Source organism: Haemaphysalis longicornis, unplaced genomic scaffold (genome assembly GCF_048455015.1).
Source record: "Haemaphysalis longicornis isolate Haplotype H1 unplaced genomic scaffold, Haemaphysalis longicornis Haplotype H1 scaffold_7, whole genome shotgun sequence".
In the NCBI taxonomy this organism is placed as follows: Eukaryota; Metazoa; Arthropoda; class Arachnida; order Ixodida; family Ixodidae; genus Haemaphysalis; species Haemaphysalis longicornis.
In genome coordinates, this window is record NW_027526422.1 from 49,796,394 (window position 1) to 49,812,043 (window position 15,650).

Genomic DNA, 15,650 nt, shown 5'->3' on the forward strand with positions numbered 1-15,650 from the left:
GTCGGGGATTCGGCTTAACTACGTTTAAAAAGAAATTACGGCTTATGCGGGTACGGCTTAAGGGGGGGTGGAGGGCAAAACTGACTAAGAATTGGAATTTTGTCCTTAGGGCGTGAGGATTCAAAGGGTGAAATGGGAAGGCAGCGGGTCCTGCATGACGGCTGGGAACTAAGAACCCAAAGACTACCTTTTATTTCCGGCAATAAAAATTGCCAATGCGCAAGCAGATTCTATTTTTTTGAGTATCATGAGAATTGCTGGACGCATACGGTTGAAATATAGTGAAACCTCGTTAAACCGCACCTGACGGGGATGCGACGAAAGTACGTGCTAACCGGCACTACGGTTTATTTGAATGCATTATATAGGTTAAAGGAAAACCGAGTTGGGGATTCGGCTTAACTACGTTTAAAAAGAAATTACGGCTTATGCGGATACAGCTTAAGGGGGGATGGAGGGCAAAACTGACTAAGAATTGGAATTTTGTAACAAATATTGTAACATTCTTCGAAAACATCCCCACGAAGTGGCATCCCTGCAGATGCGCACCAGAAGCCATTTAAAAATGGCGCCAAAGGTGCCGCCATGTGGCCTCGCCTTGTTACTGCAACTTTCGTGTGACACATAGTGGTATTTAGATTGTTAATTTTCTTTTAAGAATACGTAATCACGTTCATTTTTATAAAAACTTACAAATATAGCCCATTGTTACTTGAATTTTCCTGTAGTTCAGTATATGCCGCAAAGGCGCTCCGTTAGTTGAAAGTGCATTGCGCATGCATTGCGAAACGCTTGTTTATGTCGGTTAGGTCGTCTATCATTCTGTTTTCCCATGAATAATTGGTTTCTATTTCGACAGATTGGAGCATGGTGTTGATTTGAGGGAGTTTTCATGACTGAAGTCCCCTATGCTGGTAGCATTGCCTCGCTTTTCTCATAATCCACGCAAGGAGCGACAATTTGAAAAAAAAAAAAAAAAAAATGAAACGAAAAATTTGAAGCGTCATTTCTCAAAACACCATTTCCGCTGAGAAAAGGAACATTTTCTCTTCAACTATTTATGTTTCCGAAACTTTATTTTCGTGAGTTCTTTATCAATGCTATCTACACATTCTGAAACAGAATGAGTATGTTCTCAGCAAAATTTGTTTTTTTATTCACACTTTTGTCGGTAAAAAATGATTAAAATTTGAGTTTGTGGTATGTAAATATTAAAAAAAAAATCAAGGGTTATTGGCACTGTCATTATTTTGTTTCAGAAGGAAGCCTTAGGCGTTTAAAGCACATGAAAAGTGTTTCAGACCTGGGTCTGTAAAAACATCTCTGAAAATGTTCCTTAACCCGAGAAAAAAAGCTAGAAACATCTGAAATTTTCTTTAAAAACTAAAAATTATTTCTGTGTGAAATTTTGTACACATGCAGTTAGTAAGTTATTAGTATTCAGAGCCTCCAAAATTTCAAGTTGATTTCTCGAAAAGAAGCGAAGTTAGCCGCAGACGTATAGTTGGACACCTATACGTTCACTATCCACCCCTTTTTAATGAGATTCCACTGTATATACATAAAACGACTAGCAGCCGACGCTAGCAAGCAGCTATAGGCTAGCATCGTAATCAATTCGAGGTGATATAAAGTGTTCATTCGAGTAGTTAAAAGAGCCTTTATCCGAGCTGGCAACATCCCAACTAACTCTGCTACAAAGGCACTCCCACAAATTTCTACTATCTGTTAAGCTAGCTGTCACGCATTGCTCATAAATAAATAAGGCGCTGAGGTAGGCGGCCGGGCCAGGGGCATACACTGGGCAGCCGGGGGATACTTTCAAATGTGCCATGTGGCCAATACATGGTGCTTTAAATTAGAACAGCGTATTGGAAGCACTTCTTTCACTCGGTGCACCACCGGAACAGTCCAGTCGAATAAAACCGAAACCTAGCTGCATATAGTATGACAGCACGTAGGCAGTCATCTAAACCACGATGCTGAACACATTAAAAAAACAATGAAAAGAGCGTACGATGCCAAGATTTTAAGGAAACTGAAGTCGCAGTGACGATAAGCAGACGAAAACGCGCCACAGCAGAAACTGAAAGCAGGTAGGTGCAGCCGCCGCAACATAAAAACCGAAACAGAAACCAGCGCACGAAGCTCAGCTAGCAAATCATGCTTGCCGTTGGTCAGCATTAACAGACCATCTGCGGAGCTTCATGAGCACTCCGTGCTGTTCGTGAGATAGTTAACTCGTATGCTCTTAAATGAGAACGAAGAGCGCGCGCGGTGGAAGTATCTCCCATGCCTGTGGCCATACCAAGAAGTCCGGCAGTATGCGCGTATTGGCTTTCGCTTCTCGTGTACGAGAAACGAAAACCATGTCAGGCATCTCGCACGGTGTCGAACTCGGATGCTCGGCCCAGACATAAATCTTGCACGCCGTCCCATGCATTCCTGATGGCCAGGAATGGAGCGAGGCAGGCAAACCGGGCGGCATTCGGCATGCTAGAATGAATATCGATTCAAGCAAACCCAGGTCCGATGCGGCCTGAATGCAGCGCGGTGAGAGAGGACTATCTACGGCCGCGAACCAATTAAACGGACTGAATGCGACTGCAATACCGATATAATCAAGTAAAAATACCTACGTTTAAAAACACAAAACATTTACCTTTTCGGAATTTTTTTTTTTCTAGTGCTACGTTGGGCGTTATTTCCACACAAACTGAAACCAGTATCCTCCGGTATCTTCGCAAGAAAAAACCCGCACCTTGGCTCGAGTGAGATTGCCTTGATATTTCATAATGCCAGTGCTGACATCTCAGGGTACTGGGGAAAAATTATCGTCTGCGAACTGTACCTTCTTGTCATGGAAATCCTGCGGTAATCGGAACGCCCATTTTCGGTTTCGCTCGCGAAGACGGACGTTTCGCATGCAGACACTCCGCGTATTCCGCAATGAATTTGTGAGTGCTGTTCACCGTGCGGTAGAACGCACGAAACTTACCAGCGTTCGACTGGGAGGTTGCGCTTTTCGTGTGAATTATTTGAGCCATCCCAGCAGTTCTCCATCTTTCAGCCTTCAACAGTCCGGAAGAGTCATCCTTGGGACTTTATTTACTTCCCCGCAGTCAGCCCGCGGCGCGCACAGAGCACCAGCTAGTCAGGAACTACATATTTCAACAAGGACGAAGTTCCAACGACGAGTTCAGACGAAAGGATCACTGTTTTTTGGGAAACACGAACTGTTCGAATCAAATGTAAACAGACCCTTCGCCGGCTGGCCGCACGCAACTTTCCGGAGCGCTTGTTGCTCATCGGTTCGAGGGTAAGCGCCATGCGATACTCTTCACACCATCCTAATTCAACAACAATTTAGGTTCAGTAATAATAATAAAATCAACCAAGCCTTACTTTAAGACAAAATATACAAAAAACAGTTTATTTATAATAATTCACAAATAATATTACTTAATTTACCATCAAAACGTATTTTGTGCTTTGATAAGTGGGGGCGCGAGCTGTAGCAATGGCGGCGCACATGGATGCTGAAACAGACGACGATATTTTGCACGTAGAGGACGATTATTATACTTTTCTGAACATTTCCCGGGATGTAAGTCAAACTTACTTGCTGTGTGCTAAGAAATTCGTGACTGCATTCTCGTTTATGATGGTGTTAAAACATGTAATTGAAAGGGTGATGAAATATCACTATGCCGGGAATGCCGGTGCACTCTTACCTGTGCACATGAGCGCACGCTTACGCTATCGTACTTCCCTGTGCGCAGGCCACCCCTGAAGAAATAACGAATGCCTACAGAAGGCTAAGCAAGACATACCATCCGGACAAACATGCAGATCCCCTCAGCAAACGAGACGCTGAAATACTCTTCAACAAGACCCGAAAAGCCTACGAAGGTAACGTCCTTTGCTTTTCTATGTGCCCTTGGTTTTGTAAACGTTCGCGGGTCAAAAAAGGGAAGGGGTGGGGGGGTTAAAATAAATGCATGCTAATCTGCTCTGAGTAACTGGATTGTTTATTTCCCAGTGGGGGGGAGGTAGGGGGGTTGTTGCTTGTAAAAGAAAAGCAAGTTGGCAAGGCAATCTTATGACGAGTAATGGAGCAGACTTCACAGGAGTGACTACCAGCCTAACTACAGTACCGCTCGTAACAACGCAAAATATGCATAACTAAACACGATCTCGTAGAGCGCAGATAAATTTTAGTGACTTGGTTTTTTGGGGGGTGAAAGCCATATGTGTTAAACGAAGTAGTTAAGCGTTCCGGCAGCTTGCAAAAGATCAAAATGGTGCGGATCTGAGTTTAGAAGAATTTTTGACGTCCGCCTGATTAGTACTGAAGGAACATAATCTTTGTAACAAAAAGTTTTTACTTTTCTTGAGCTTTAAAAGAGCGAAATGCTTCCCAATTCTCATAGCCTGGGATGGGCCTCGCTCGGAGTTTTCTTCTGGCACTCGCTATGGGTCACGTATGGAGTTTCTCAGGTGTCAATGAGGAACATAGCGTTCCTACATAGTGCAGGGAATGACTTTTGACAGATAGTCATATCAGACCAAGAAGCAGGGACAGCATTTGTACTGCTACCAGTTGACCAGAGACTGTCAAGGGACCGTAAATACAACATACAAATTGTAATTTGAAATTCAATAAGGTCTATCTGCACGCCCACAAAATTATTTAAATTGGTTGTTGCTTTTGTAGTCACCAGCCATTCCCGCTAATTAGACTTACAGCATCACAAGTCAATTTTATGAAACCAGCTTGGGAGTTGCGACCCCCTCATTTGAGGTGGTGGCAACGAGCAACGAGCCTCATATGGTGCTATCCATAGGGCTTTTCAAGTGGTGACTATGGTGGTAAGCGCAGACACAAAGTTCAATTAACAATTCAACAGCAGATGAACAGAGGGCCAAATTAGGCTTTCGCCTTCACATTCTCATAAAGTTCTAAGCATCCCTCTAATTTTTTTGTTTTGTTTTGCTCTTTATATAGCTCATTGTATTGAAGTTGTCTCAAATGATCTGGCTTTTGTTCCTTTGCAGTGTTGGCAAACCCGCACAAAAGGGCCATATATGACACACTGGGAGTCAAAGGGCTCGACACTGAGGGGTGGCAGGTGAGTACGGCCGTGCGTCGCCACATCTACTAATCACTCAACGTGTAGCGATTTCAAAACTCCTCCTCTTGGGCAATGTACAGGTGTGCCAAAAGTTAAACGGAGCACGATAGGGGGTGCCAGAGCAGGCAAAACTGCATGCCAGCACAATCTATGAATAGATGCGTCGCAGATAGCGAGAGTGCGTGTGCATATCCGGCTGGCCCATCTCGATACGCTGACGCTCGCCTTATCGCCGGCTCAAGCGAAGCCACGCTGCTGCCATCCATGCTTTTGGAGCACCTTGTACATCTGTGTGGCATCTGCAAATCAGAAAATTTACTTTCTCAAACATTTATGTTTATTCACAAGACAAACAAAACTGATTCAGTGTGAGCTTCGCTGCATTTTTTCGTCGTTATCACTGCTGTAGTGAGGATTTATTACTGGTACTATTTGAACATGTTTTTGGCCAACTAAGAAGGCTCTTCATGCACTGTATTCTAGCACACAGCTCTCCACCATCTATAAAGAGCTAAAACGAGAGTTCCCAGAGGAGGTGATGTTTTCCATTCACCGAAATCGCATCCGGCGTTTGACCTACTGAATCCTTGTGGCAAATATGAAGGTTCTGTGGTAGCATTTCATCGATCTTCATGAAGCAGTGAGTCAGCACTCACTCTGTAGATGTGTAGAAGTGGGATAAAAATATTTCGCGGACTTTTTCAGCCATAAGTAGTCTTAGTTTATGAATTTTGTCAATAGTTGTTTTATGTGCAGTGGTTAAATGTTTGCCCTTGATTAAATGCATTTCTGCATTGTGTTTATAGCAGTTGAAAAACTAAGTTGAATTCTACGAAGGCCTGAATTTGGGCTACTTTTGTTGCAGCTAAACGTACTGAAAAATGCACGAAGACACAGATGGTAAAAAAGACAAGCACGCATGCCTGTCCCTGTTGTTTTCACTGTCTGTGTCTTAACATCATACAAGAATTGTTTTAGAAACAAAAGGCGGTAAGCTTCATTTTAGCGGTGAGCAACAGCCTTTCTTGTTAATATTTGCAAGTTTACGTGACATCAATTCATGGGGCAGAAAGCATACAACTTCCTGTTAGGCCAATCTATAATTCCCAAAACTGAGGAGTCAGTCAGGAGTTGCCTCGAATACATGGGCCCTATGGGGAGTTTTATAACTTTTTATATTAAAGTAAATACTGTACAGGCTTGTTGAGGGCTTTGAGTAAGGGGTTGATAGAGATAATAAAAAAAATTTCAAATTCAGGGATGGAGGCAGAAAGGGAGGTGTGTGCAGAGCTACTATGAAATACAGTAGAGGCAGAATGGAAAATTATTATACAATTCCTACAAATGCTCGTATTGACTGTAGACATAGGGTGTAAAAGAGTAAAGTACAAACAGTTTCAGTGTGGGAACATAAGCAACAGAAGAAAATTTATGTTGGGGTGTAATGCAAGGGGCCTGCAAAGTGACTCAAGACAATACTTAGGCGGTGGCAATACAGCAGCAAGAAGAAAGCCCTGCTGATTAGCTTTAAGGGTTGGTGAGGTAGCATCTTATGAATGGGGTGATTCAGTGAACCAAATGGTTGGTGGGGTAGTAGCTTATGATTGTGGTGATTCAGTGAACCAAGTGGTGCAACATTGCACTGATTGCCTTGCTATAATCTAATTAATTTACCTGAAGAGCAAGTGAGGAGACCATTTACTTCCTGTGGGACGTTCTAGGGGTGGCAAGCCTTTCGGCAACTCTCTTCAACTTGTGAAAACTGAATTGTGCTGATTTGAAGGGCATTAACCCTTTTGTGGCTAAACTTTTGTAGCAGTTGCATGTGTTCATTCATGCGGGATGTTTAGGCTGTTGAGTGGTTCTTGTTTGTGCTTTGTTAGGTTGTCCAGCGTACCAAGACACCACAGGAGATCAGGGAAGAATACGAGCGGCTGGCCAGGGAGCAGGAGGAAAGGCGCTTGCAGCAGCGAACTAACCCAAAGGTAAGTCACTCTTATCACCCGACTGCTAACGTTTACATCTACGGAGGACTGAGGCCTCTCTCGTAGGTGTGCAACCGGCCGTATCATGTGACATCCTGTGTAACCTTCGCTACCTAGTTCTAAGGATATGAAAACGCTTAATTCCAGAGTGAGGTTTCTCTTATCCCTTGAGCACTGTATGTTGCCCCAGTAGTGGTGGTTGCAACTTCGGGGTCGTAAGCCAGTTCTTAGTGTCTCCAAAAAAGAAGCAAAGATGAAAGCATCCTTTTAGAGGTTTGGTTATTTCCAGTGGAGACCCGTAGGGGTGGAAGGGGAAGGAAGCAGAGGAGGTTGTTGGTTGAAGCCCTTGAGCAATCCCTCAAACCTCACCTTGGGGGCACTTGCCGATGAACATAGTGTGGGTGATGGGTTTCTTTGTTTTCAGTTTTATGGCTGGGAGAAAAGTGATAAATGTGAATCTGTTCCGATGCATTGATCTCGCTTGCAAAGCTATTGGGGTTGGCATGCGGCATAATGTTTACACTTTGAATTTGTTGTAAAGTTTATTCTTAAGCAAAACAGCCGCCATATATGATGGAAAACAACCCCGCAATGTACGAATGGTGTGGCCCCGTTTGCATCATTTTAGCGGCTTATTTCCAAAACATTATGCCTAAAAGGCTTGCCCATGCCTCTTTGCCTTCCTTTTTGCAGGGCACCATCAGTGTTGGCATCGATGCGAGCGACCTTTTCGAGGCCTACTATGATGATGACACAAGGGGGTGAGATCCTTTCGTGCTTACACTCAACTCATTTCTCTGTCGCATTTCAATGCCACAATAATCTCAAATGGGTACTGATGCCCGTTTTCAGTTATACACTTTGGTTCTTTTACTTGCCAGAATCCCTGGCTGAAATACGAATAACCTGCAATGTGTGGAACACATTTTAATTTGGTCTAATTTACCCGCCACCGTGGCTCAGTGGCTACGACGGGCTGATGAGTGGCTGCTTTTCAGATGGCGGTGAAAAACGAAAACGGCTGCGTATCGGTATTTCGGTGCACGTTAATGTTTCCCAAGTGGCTGAAATTAATGCAGTGTCCTCCACTATGGCATGCCTCATAGCCCAGGTGTAACTTTGGTGCATTAGACCCCCAATCAGATCAATGTTATCCCATGTATTGTGTCGACTCAGATAATAACAACACAGATATTGTGCCGACAGGCAGAGATAATTAGAAGGATAAGAATTGGTTGGAGTGCATTCGGCAGACATTCTCAGATAATGAATGGCAGCCTACCATTGTCCCTGAAGAGAAAAGTGTATGACAGCTGCATCTCACCGGTACTCACCTACGGGGCAGAAACCTGGAGGCTCACTAAGAGGGTTCAACTTAAATTGAGAACGACTCAGCGGGTAATGGAGCGGAAAATGATAGGTGTAACATTGAGGGACAAGAAGAGAGCGGAGTGGGTCAGGGAACAAACGCGTGTTAAGGATGCATATTAGTGGAAATTAAGGAGAAGAAATGGGCGTGGGCAGGGCATGTAATGCGAAGGCAAGATAACCATTGCTCATTAAGAGTAACAGAGTGGATCCCTAGAGAAGGCAAGCGTTGCAGGGGGCGGCAGAAAGTTAGATAGGCAGAGAAGATCAAGAAGACAGGACCGAGATAATTGGAGATCTATGGGAGGGGCCTTTGCCCTGCAGTGGGCGGAGATAGGCTGGTGATGATGATGATTGTGCCGATAGAACATCTCAGGAAGTGGTGTGCAGCAAATGGACATCAGTGTGACCTTTCCTCAGGTTAAGGAAAATGAGGTGACATTGCCAAGTGTGTTTGACCTTTAGCAGGAACTCTTTATGTCATTCCACACACGCCTGCAAGCAGCAACATGTTGCTGGCAGTTCATGATGCAGGTCGCCGCAGCTACAGGTGTAATTGCTTGCCAGAGTGGCACTCTTGGGGAAAAAAAAGTTCCACATGTGGGGAAGGAGGTGGGTGGTAATATGGCTGGGAATTGCAACAGAAGTCACCATCTGCACCTCTAGTGAAATTCGTCATCAAATATCCACTGGGATGGTAGGTCAGCATCTGCGTTTGTAGTGAAAGTGGTTATCAGATACCTAGTCGTTGCAATGGTAGAGCAAAACTCCTGTAGGTAGCTCAGCTTCAGCGACAGGGTGGCCGAAACAACACTTCCGCTAGCCTTTGCGGGGTTTTGACATCTGCAAAAAATGGTGATGGTATGCCATGCTTCTCCCATACGCATCCTCCAGGCTCAAAGCTGTCAATTTTAAAAACTTCGAACTATTTATCATGCACTCAAGTGTTTAAAAGGCTGTTTCAGAATTGCTAGTCCATGAAGCATTGATGAAAGTGAGAGAAGAGAACATAGAAATTTGGTGTCAGTGGACTTGGGCCAAAAAGATTTTTTACTCTGAAGCTTGTAAGCTTGTCCGAGTGATGTGCATTGGAAGGAAAATCATTTGGTCAAGCGTCGCTTAGCTTATGATGCGAGACAGACGCAGGGCCGAATTCTTGCACCCACACTAATCCCCGGGCGTGTGATGGTTCAGCTTTTTACCCCAGATGGAGATCAACAGCATGGCCATCAGCCAGTCCATCGAAGCCCCGTTAAGCCTAAACGACACGGTCACCCTGAGTGGGAGTCTGTCCACACAGAATGGCAACGGCAGCGGCAACATCGTGTGCTCCTTACGGCATGTTGTGTCGGCGTCAACATGGTCGGAGGTATGTACGCTTCGTAACCACTCTTTAGCTGATCTCCCTGTGTTGTGCTGTTGTAGTGGGGGACGTAATGCTCTAAACCTAGTAGCTCATTTGGCCTTTCTTGCTTTCCAGAGTGGTGTTTCTAACAGCAAAAGCCTTAAATGCCCCAGTATGCGAAAAACCGGTGTCTAGTGTTAGCGTGACCGAAATGTGGTCCTGAAAGTGGCTGATAGTTCATGGAGCGTAAAAATTAAAGGAAATAAAATTTGGTGTTCTGGGATTCAAACCAGGGGTTTTTGGAATGCGAGGCTAACGCACATCCTCTGCACCACAGCCATTTTCTCGGGGGCACTTGACAAAAAGGTAGACCTAGTCAGGGCATTGTGGGCTTTGATCATCTGTGCATGCTAAATACACAAGTAAGAAGTCGCGTTTCACGCTAATAGCATACATGTAGTGCAAACAATAGGGATTGGCCATGCCGCTTATTAATTTACCTGAGAGGAGAAGGAAATGATCTAAGGGAAAAAAACCAGGACAGTGATCGCAACAGAGCACAATACTTTCATCAGTGCTGAGTTCATTGTAATGTAGCACTTCTGGCACCATGTCATGATTGTATAAAGCGATAATACTTTCATTATTGCATTGCTGAAGATAAAATGTACTGCTTTCACACTACAACACATAAGTATGTAGTCCTATTCTATAAATTTTGTCAATAGTTGCTTTATGTGCAGTGGTTTACAAAGTTTGGCCTTGATTAAGTGCATTCCTGCATTGTGTTTATAGCAGTTGAAAACTAAGTTGAATTTTACTAGGGTCTGAAGTTGGGCTACTGTTGTTGCAGCTAAACGTACTGAAAAAATGTGGGAAGACACAGATGCTGAAAAAGACAAGCATGCATGCTTGTCCTTGTCGTTTTCACCATCTGTGTCTTCGTCTGTTATTCAGTATGTGTGAGTTGAATGTCTTATGACTGGTTTCCAGCTGTGGATGTGTAAGAGCTTTACAAGAGCCAGCTTTCAAGTAGTGGGTATCTCTACAAGGGGATGAATGTTGTCAAGGAGAAATATGCATGGTGATGGGACTGAAGGAATTGGTGGTACTTTTTTTTTATCTTATGCAGAAAAAACCTTCCTTGACGTGGTTGCTTTCCTTGTGGTGTAGTTACAGTTGTAATCAAACTGCAACAATTGCACTGGTATTCAGCTGGCTTCAAATTGTTTGCCTGCCGGTATTGATAGCACTGCTTTCATCAGTTTTCTATGTCCTGATTTCACTCATTTTCGGTTTAGTTATCACTAACAAAAATGATAAGACAGCGATGCCATGTAAAATTTTCTGCATAAGCCTCTGTGGCATGTTTGGTGTTTCTCTGCATAGTAACACACCTTTAAAGCAAGCATTCATGAAGCATGAAGTATATCAAGGAAGGGTAAATGCAAAACTTTCTGCCAGGCATCTGTTTATCCACTGCCTTTTCTTTGGTTTCAAGTGAAGCTCTTTTTTAAACTCTAAAATTTCGTAGCACCAAATGTGATAGCCATTGTTCTAGATCATTAATTAAGGAGCTCTCTCTATAGCACCATAGTGTCTTATTAGAATTGCATTTGAGTTGCATGCTCTGTTATAGCTTCAAATGTGCTTAATATTAGATTGGCATAGTGTGGGTTGCTGTCTGTCTGCCCTATGTGTAATAGATCTTATGGTACTAGATTCAGTGGCATACTCCGTCGTGGCATCCCGTACAGTCTTCCATGCTTTGTTTTATTGCTGTTCCTAAGACACTATTTAGAAGTGAAATAGCGGACAGCTTTCACTGTCCTTACTATTTGCATCTCCCAGAGTGCTAGGTTTCCACTAACGATACCTCACTGACTCTTTCAGTTTGAAATAGGTGCTGGGAATGGGCTTCTCTGTGGAGTCAAGGGCTTCAGAACGTTATCCAACAGGAGGTTAGTGTGGCTTGTATTTTTAACATTAACCTCGAAAAAATTTTTTTTACTGTTCACATTTCTAATGTTCGTTGTGCATATTCATGTTCCACTCACATTTTAAAACTCATGCCATCTGCTCACATGGGCTTATCGCATGCTGCTTCTTTCTTGTCATCCCTGTGCAAAGCGGCATGCCAGGCTTTCCAGTTGGAGCAGCTGTTGGTTTGTGCAGACTTGTATCTTTTCTTCCCTTTTTCCAGCTTTGCCTCGGCACAGGGGATGTTCCAAGTCACGCCGGTTGGCTTGAGGCCTGGCGGCAATCTTGGTATGCCTCCCGTTTCACCTCACCTTGCCTGTCAGCCTTGTAATGCCCCACATGTTGCTCGTGTCATTGTAAGCCGTCATCTGCAGCGACCTGTGGGAAACGTTTTGCGGGTGACAGATCAAAAAGTTTCTCAACCTTAGCTGTAGGGGAAACAGGTGCTGCAATGGCGTGCTTTCATAGGAATCATCAGTAGCACAGGAATTGGATTGGCAGCTAGTGGCAGGTGCAAGGGGCTAGGGATTGAGCATGTTGGCACCAAAATGTTTGTCGGTTTAATTTTTGGCCTGCTGCCACGTTATATCAGCTGTTGTATATTGATATTTCCGCGTCTTGCAAACTCAAAGCCACAGAACTCACTGCCCAACATGGTGACTGCAAGGGCCAAGGTGTCTCTGTCAAAAGGACAAACACAAACCATCATAATTGTAATCGTCGATGCGTAAGCATTTGGTGGAACTGCACAGCATTGTGTAAGCCAGAGCCTGTGACCAATTTTTTTTTTTTGGTTTGTGCACAAATGACATTAAAAGACATCTAAATGATTGTGTTATGCTATCACTTAAAGCAGGGGTCGGCAACCTGCGGCCCGCGAGCTGCATGACCTAAGCATGTCGTCAGAAACCCTGCTTATCCCCTTGTCACTTCCTATCTGAAGGCCTACGTGGCAGTTCTGACCCCAGATGGTGTTATGCAGGAACAAAGAAAAATTGCTTCCAGTTGGCATCTTCACTTTAATCTTGTAAACATTTTTTCCTTTTTTTTTCTTGTAACCTATGTTTGTGAATTGCAACCTTGTTACATGTGTTCTGAAAATAAACAGAATTTATATTCCAATTTTGAACATTATTATCAATATGCCAAATTTTTTCTTTGCCTGCAAAGCCCTCCCGCCCCCCCAAATTTGCCATACAGATCCTGCCGTGTCAGCTGTATGCAACTTGCCCTCCAGCCCTCAAAGGGTTGCTGACCCTGACTTAAGAGCAAGAAAGTACTCTAGATGCATTCTTAAGTTCCAAATACATTCGTAATGGCTTACTGAATTCTGCTGCATACGGCAAATGTGAGGCGTACACTTCTTTTTTCTTTTCAAAAAGCACCATTTATTTCAAACTTTCAGTGGTTAAGAGGAGCATTTCTCCGTGCAGAGTATGATTTAGCTGTGATGAAACAGTTCGGCCCAGTTTTTCAGCCAAGAAACTCGGTTTGTACAGCCTTAAAGGGGCCATAAAGAGAAAACACAGGTTTGGTTCATTCAAAAGATTGCCTCGTTAGAATCATACTGACACCACTTTTAACGTAAACTTCGCTCAAATAAGCTACATAATTAGGAAAAATGGTAATGGCCAAGCGACTCACTACCCTCATTTCCTGCAACCGAACCTATGATGTCATGCCAGCCAGCTCTGCGATTGGCGGAGGCCGGCAAAAGCAAACACAAATTAGGCAGAGCTTATAAGCTTGCCAAACGAGCTGTTTGCTCTTAAATTTAGGGCGCATTCTTTTAATATCAGTAAGAATTGTGGGACAAACAGTGGAAGTTACAGAAGCACATGTAAACACAGAAGTACCGATGCGTACTGCTGTTGGTACTGCGCGCACTATGCTTCGTTTAGCTGCACAGGACTGCAGGGCTTTGGGGTTGCCTCAGACGACACTGGCCGATTGACGCAAGCAACGGTGTGTTACGTGACCATATTTGTCGAGCGAGCACTATGTTTCACGAAACAATTATTTTCTCCCTGAACAAAAACAAGCCAGGTTTAAATATGGTCAAAAACAAACCAAAGGCAGAAAACGGCTTGCTGCGGTATGGCAGTGCCACCTATGTTTACTAACGATAAATAAGTTTTCGTGGAAAGGGAGTCGAGTCCGGCTGTGTCGCAATTGGCTGCAGAGCGGTCGGTTCCTGTGATGTCATTGCAGACCACGAAAACTCACGATTTTGTGGGAAAATCAAAATTTTAACTTCAATTGAAAAATCTCTCAGTGAATAAAACATAGTTTGCATCCGGACAAGCGCTGGGGCACTATAAAACACGAAATCTTTTGAATAAAACAAACTTGTATTTTGTCTTCATGGCCCCTGAAGGCTGTTGCAGCCTTGCCAATGCTCAACTACCATATAGTTTCTAAAGAACGCCCACCCAAACTACAGAGATATCAAGTGAAAAATATGGGATGGGCGAAATTTCGGGTCAGGTGTGAAAAACTACAAAAAAGTGGCTGCTCCGCCAACCAAAACTGCACAGATATCAAGTAAAAAAGCCGGACAAGTTGTGTCTCTTTTGCTCAGAATCTAGACTTTGGCGGTGTTCACGGCCGCCGAACGTTCTCACAGAGGGAGCTTTCGAAGGCGTCGAAACTAGTGCAATTTTAGGGGGTGGGCGGTCTTTGGGGTCTTTTAGTAAATTAAATATTACCCCTAAAGGTGGTTGGCCGATGTTCTGGGGGAGGGCGTTCTCTCAAAACTTTTCGGTATCCCTCAGAGCCGCAGGAGTCTTTCACAGACTTACTGGACACTTACTACATAGGTATTTATGGAGAAAAGCTATGTGACACATGAGGTGGACTGGAAAGCCTTGTTTTTTGATGAGAATGTGCATGCGTAACAGTGTGGCTTCCAAGAGATTGGGAGAGAAGCAGGGAGGGGCGGAATATTAGATGGTGGAATGAGATAAGAAAATAGGGGAGAAGGGGTCAAGGGGTGGATTTACGAGTAGGCACAGGTTGGCAGTAATGAAGTGATGCCTTCTTCCAGCAGTTTTAGGTCCAACGTCATGCAATGGACATCATCATCCAACAGCTGGTTATTATGATGTTGATGAATGCATACTGTGTGTGTTGTACCCTTACCACATGGGCAGCCTTTACAATGGTGATACATTTGGCATTTTCTGTGTTTGTGAGCAAGTGCTGCTGCTGCTACAAGGGGCACATTTGTGTTCACGACACTGTGATCTAACAATACAGGTTGACTTGGTTTTACAATTTATGGTCTCTTTAAGCAGCACCGTGTCAACACCACTTGATTGTTTTTATTGAAGTGTGGGTTTCGAAGACACGTAACATCTTTAGCTCTCTCTTTTAGGCTTTGTTCGTTAGGAACATTTTGTTTGTTAAACAGATGGCGTTATGTGTGTTAACGGGACATGGGAGAGAATTCTTCTAAGTGTTATTCGTGTCTGTGTTGTGTCGTTCATCCCATGTAATCGATCATTTGACTATTTTGGCAGCAGCCTGGGGCATTGGTTTGTCTGCAAGAGACCAACCAATGCTGAACCAACCACTGTAGTAAAGTCGTGGTTGTTTGCATTGTTTTCATGCCATTTCAACCATCAAAATTTTTGTTTTGACCCACTTCATGGTTAACATCACCTTGCTATTCGTTCACATGCTAAATGTACAGGTTTCTGAGGTTTCTAGTTGTACACAGGTGTGAACACCTGTACAACTTTCACACTAAGGATTGTGTAAGGGCAAAGAAACTTTTGGATGCACTTTTCTCATTAAAAACCTGCTTAAATTGGCTTGAAAATCTCAGACTGCGGG

At 43.8% G+C, this 15,650-nt stretch overlaps 2 protein-coding genes across 2 annotated transcripts in view; one reads left to right on the forward strand and one right to left on the reverse strand.

Annotated features, from left to right (window-relative positions):
• The window catches only part of LOC144144289 (uncharacterized), a 280,163-nt gene extending 276,850 nt beyond the window's left edge, over positions 1-3,313 (reverse strand). The window contains exon 1 of the mRNA XM_077675653.1: positions 2,999-3,313. Within this exon, the coding sequence (XP_077531779.1) occupies positions 2,999-3,047 (49 nt within the window). The 5' untranslated portion in view covers positions 3,048-3,313. The remainder of the gene's footprint in view (positions 1-2,998) is intronic.
• Positions 3,314-3,477: 164 nt separating this feature from the next.
• Positions 3,478-15,650, forward strand: part of LOC144145582 (dnaJ homolog subfamily C member 11) — a 45,239-nt gene continuing 33,066 nt past the window's right edge. The window contains exons 1-8 of the mRNA XM_077677233.1: positions 3,478-3,607; positions 3,783-3,912; positions 5,059-5,132; positions 7,019-7,120; positions 7,814-7,881; positions 9,683-9,857; positions 11,727-11,794; positions 12,037-12,101. Of these exons, the coding sequence (XP_077533359.1) occupies positions 3,521-3,607; positions 3,783-3,912; positions 5,059-5,132; positions 7,019-7,120; positions 7,814-7,881; positions 9,683-9,857; positions 11,727-11,794; positions 12,037-12,101 (769 nt within the window). The 5' untranslated portion in view covers positions 3,478-3,520. The remainder of the gene's footprint in view (positions 3,608-3,782; positions 3,913-5,058; positions 5,133-7,018; positions 7,121-7,813; positions 7,882-9,682; positions 9,858-11,726; positions 11,795-12,036; positions 12,102-15,650) is intronic.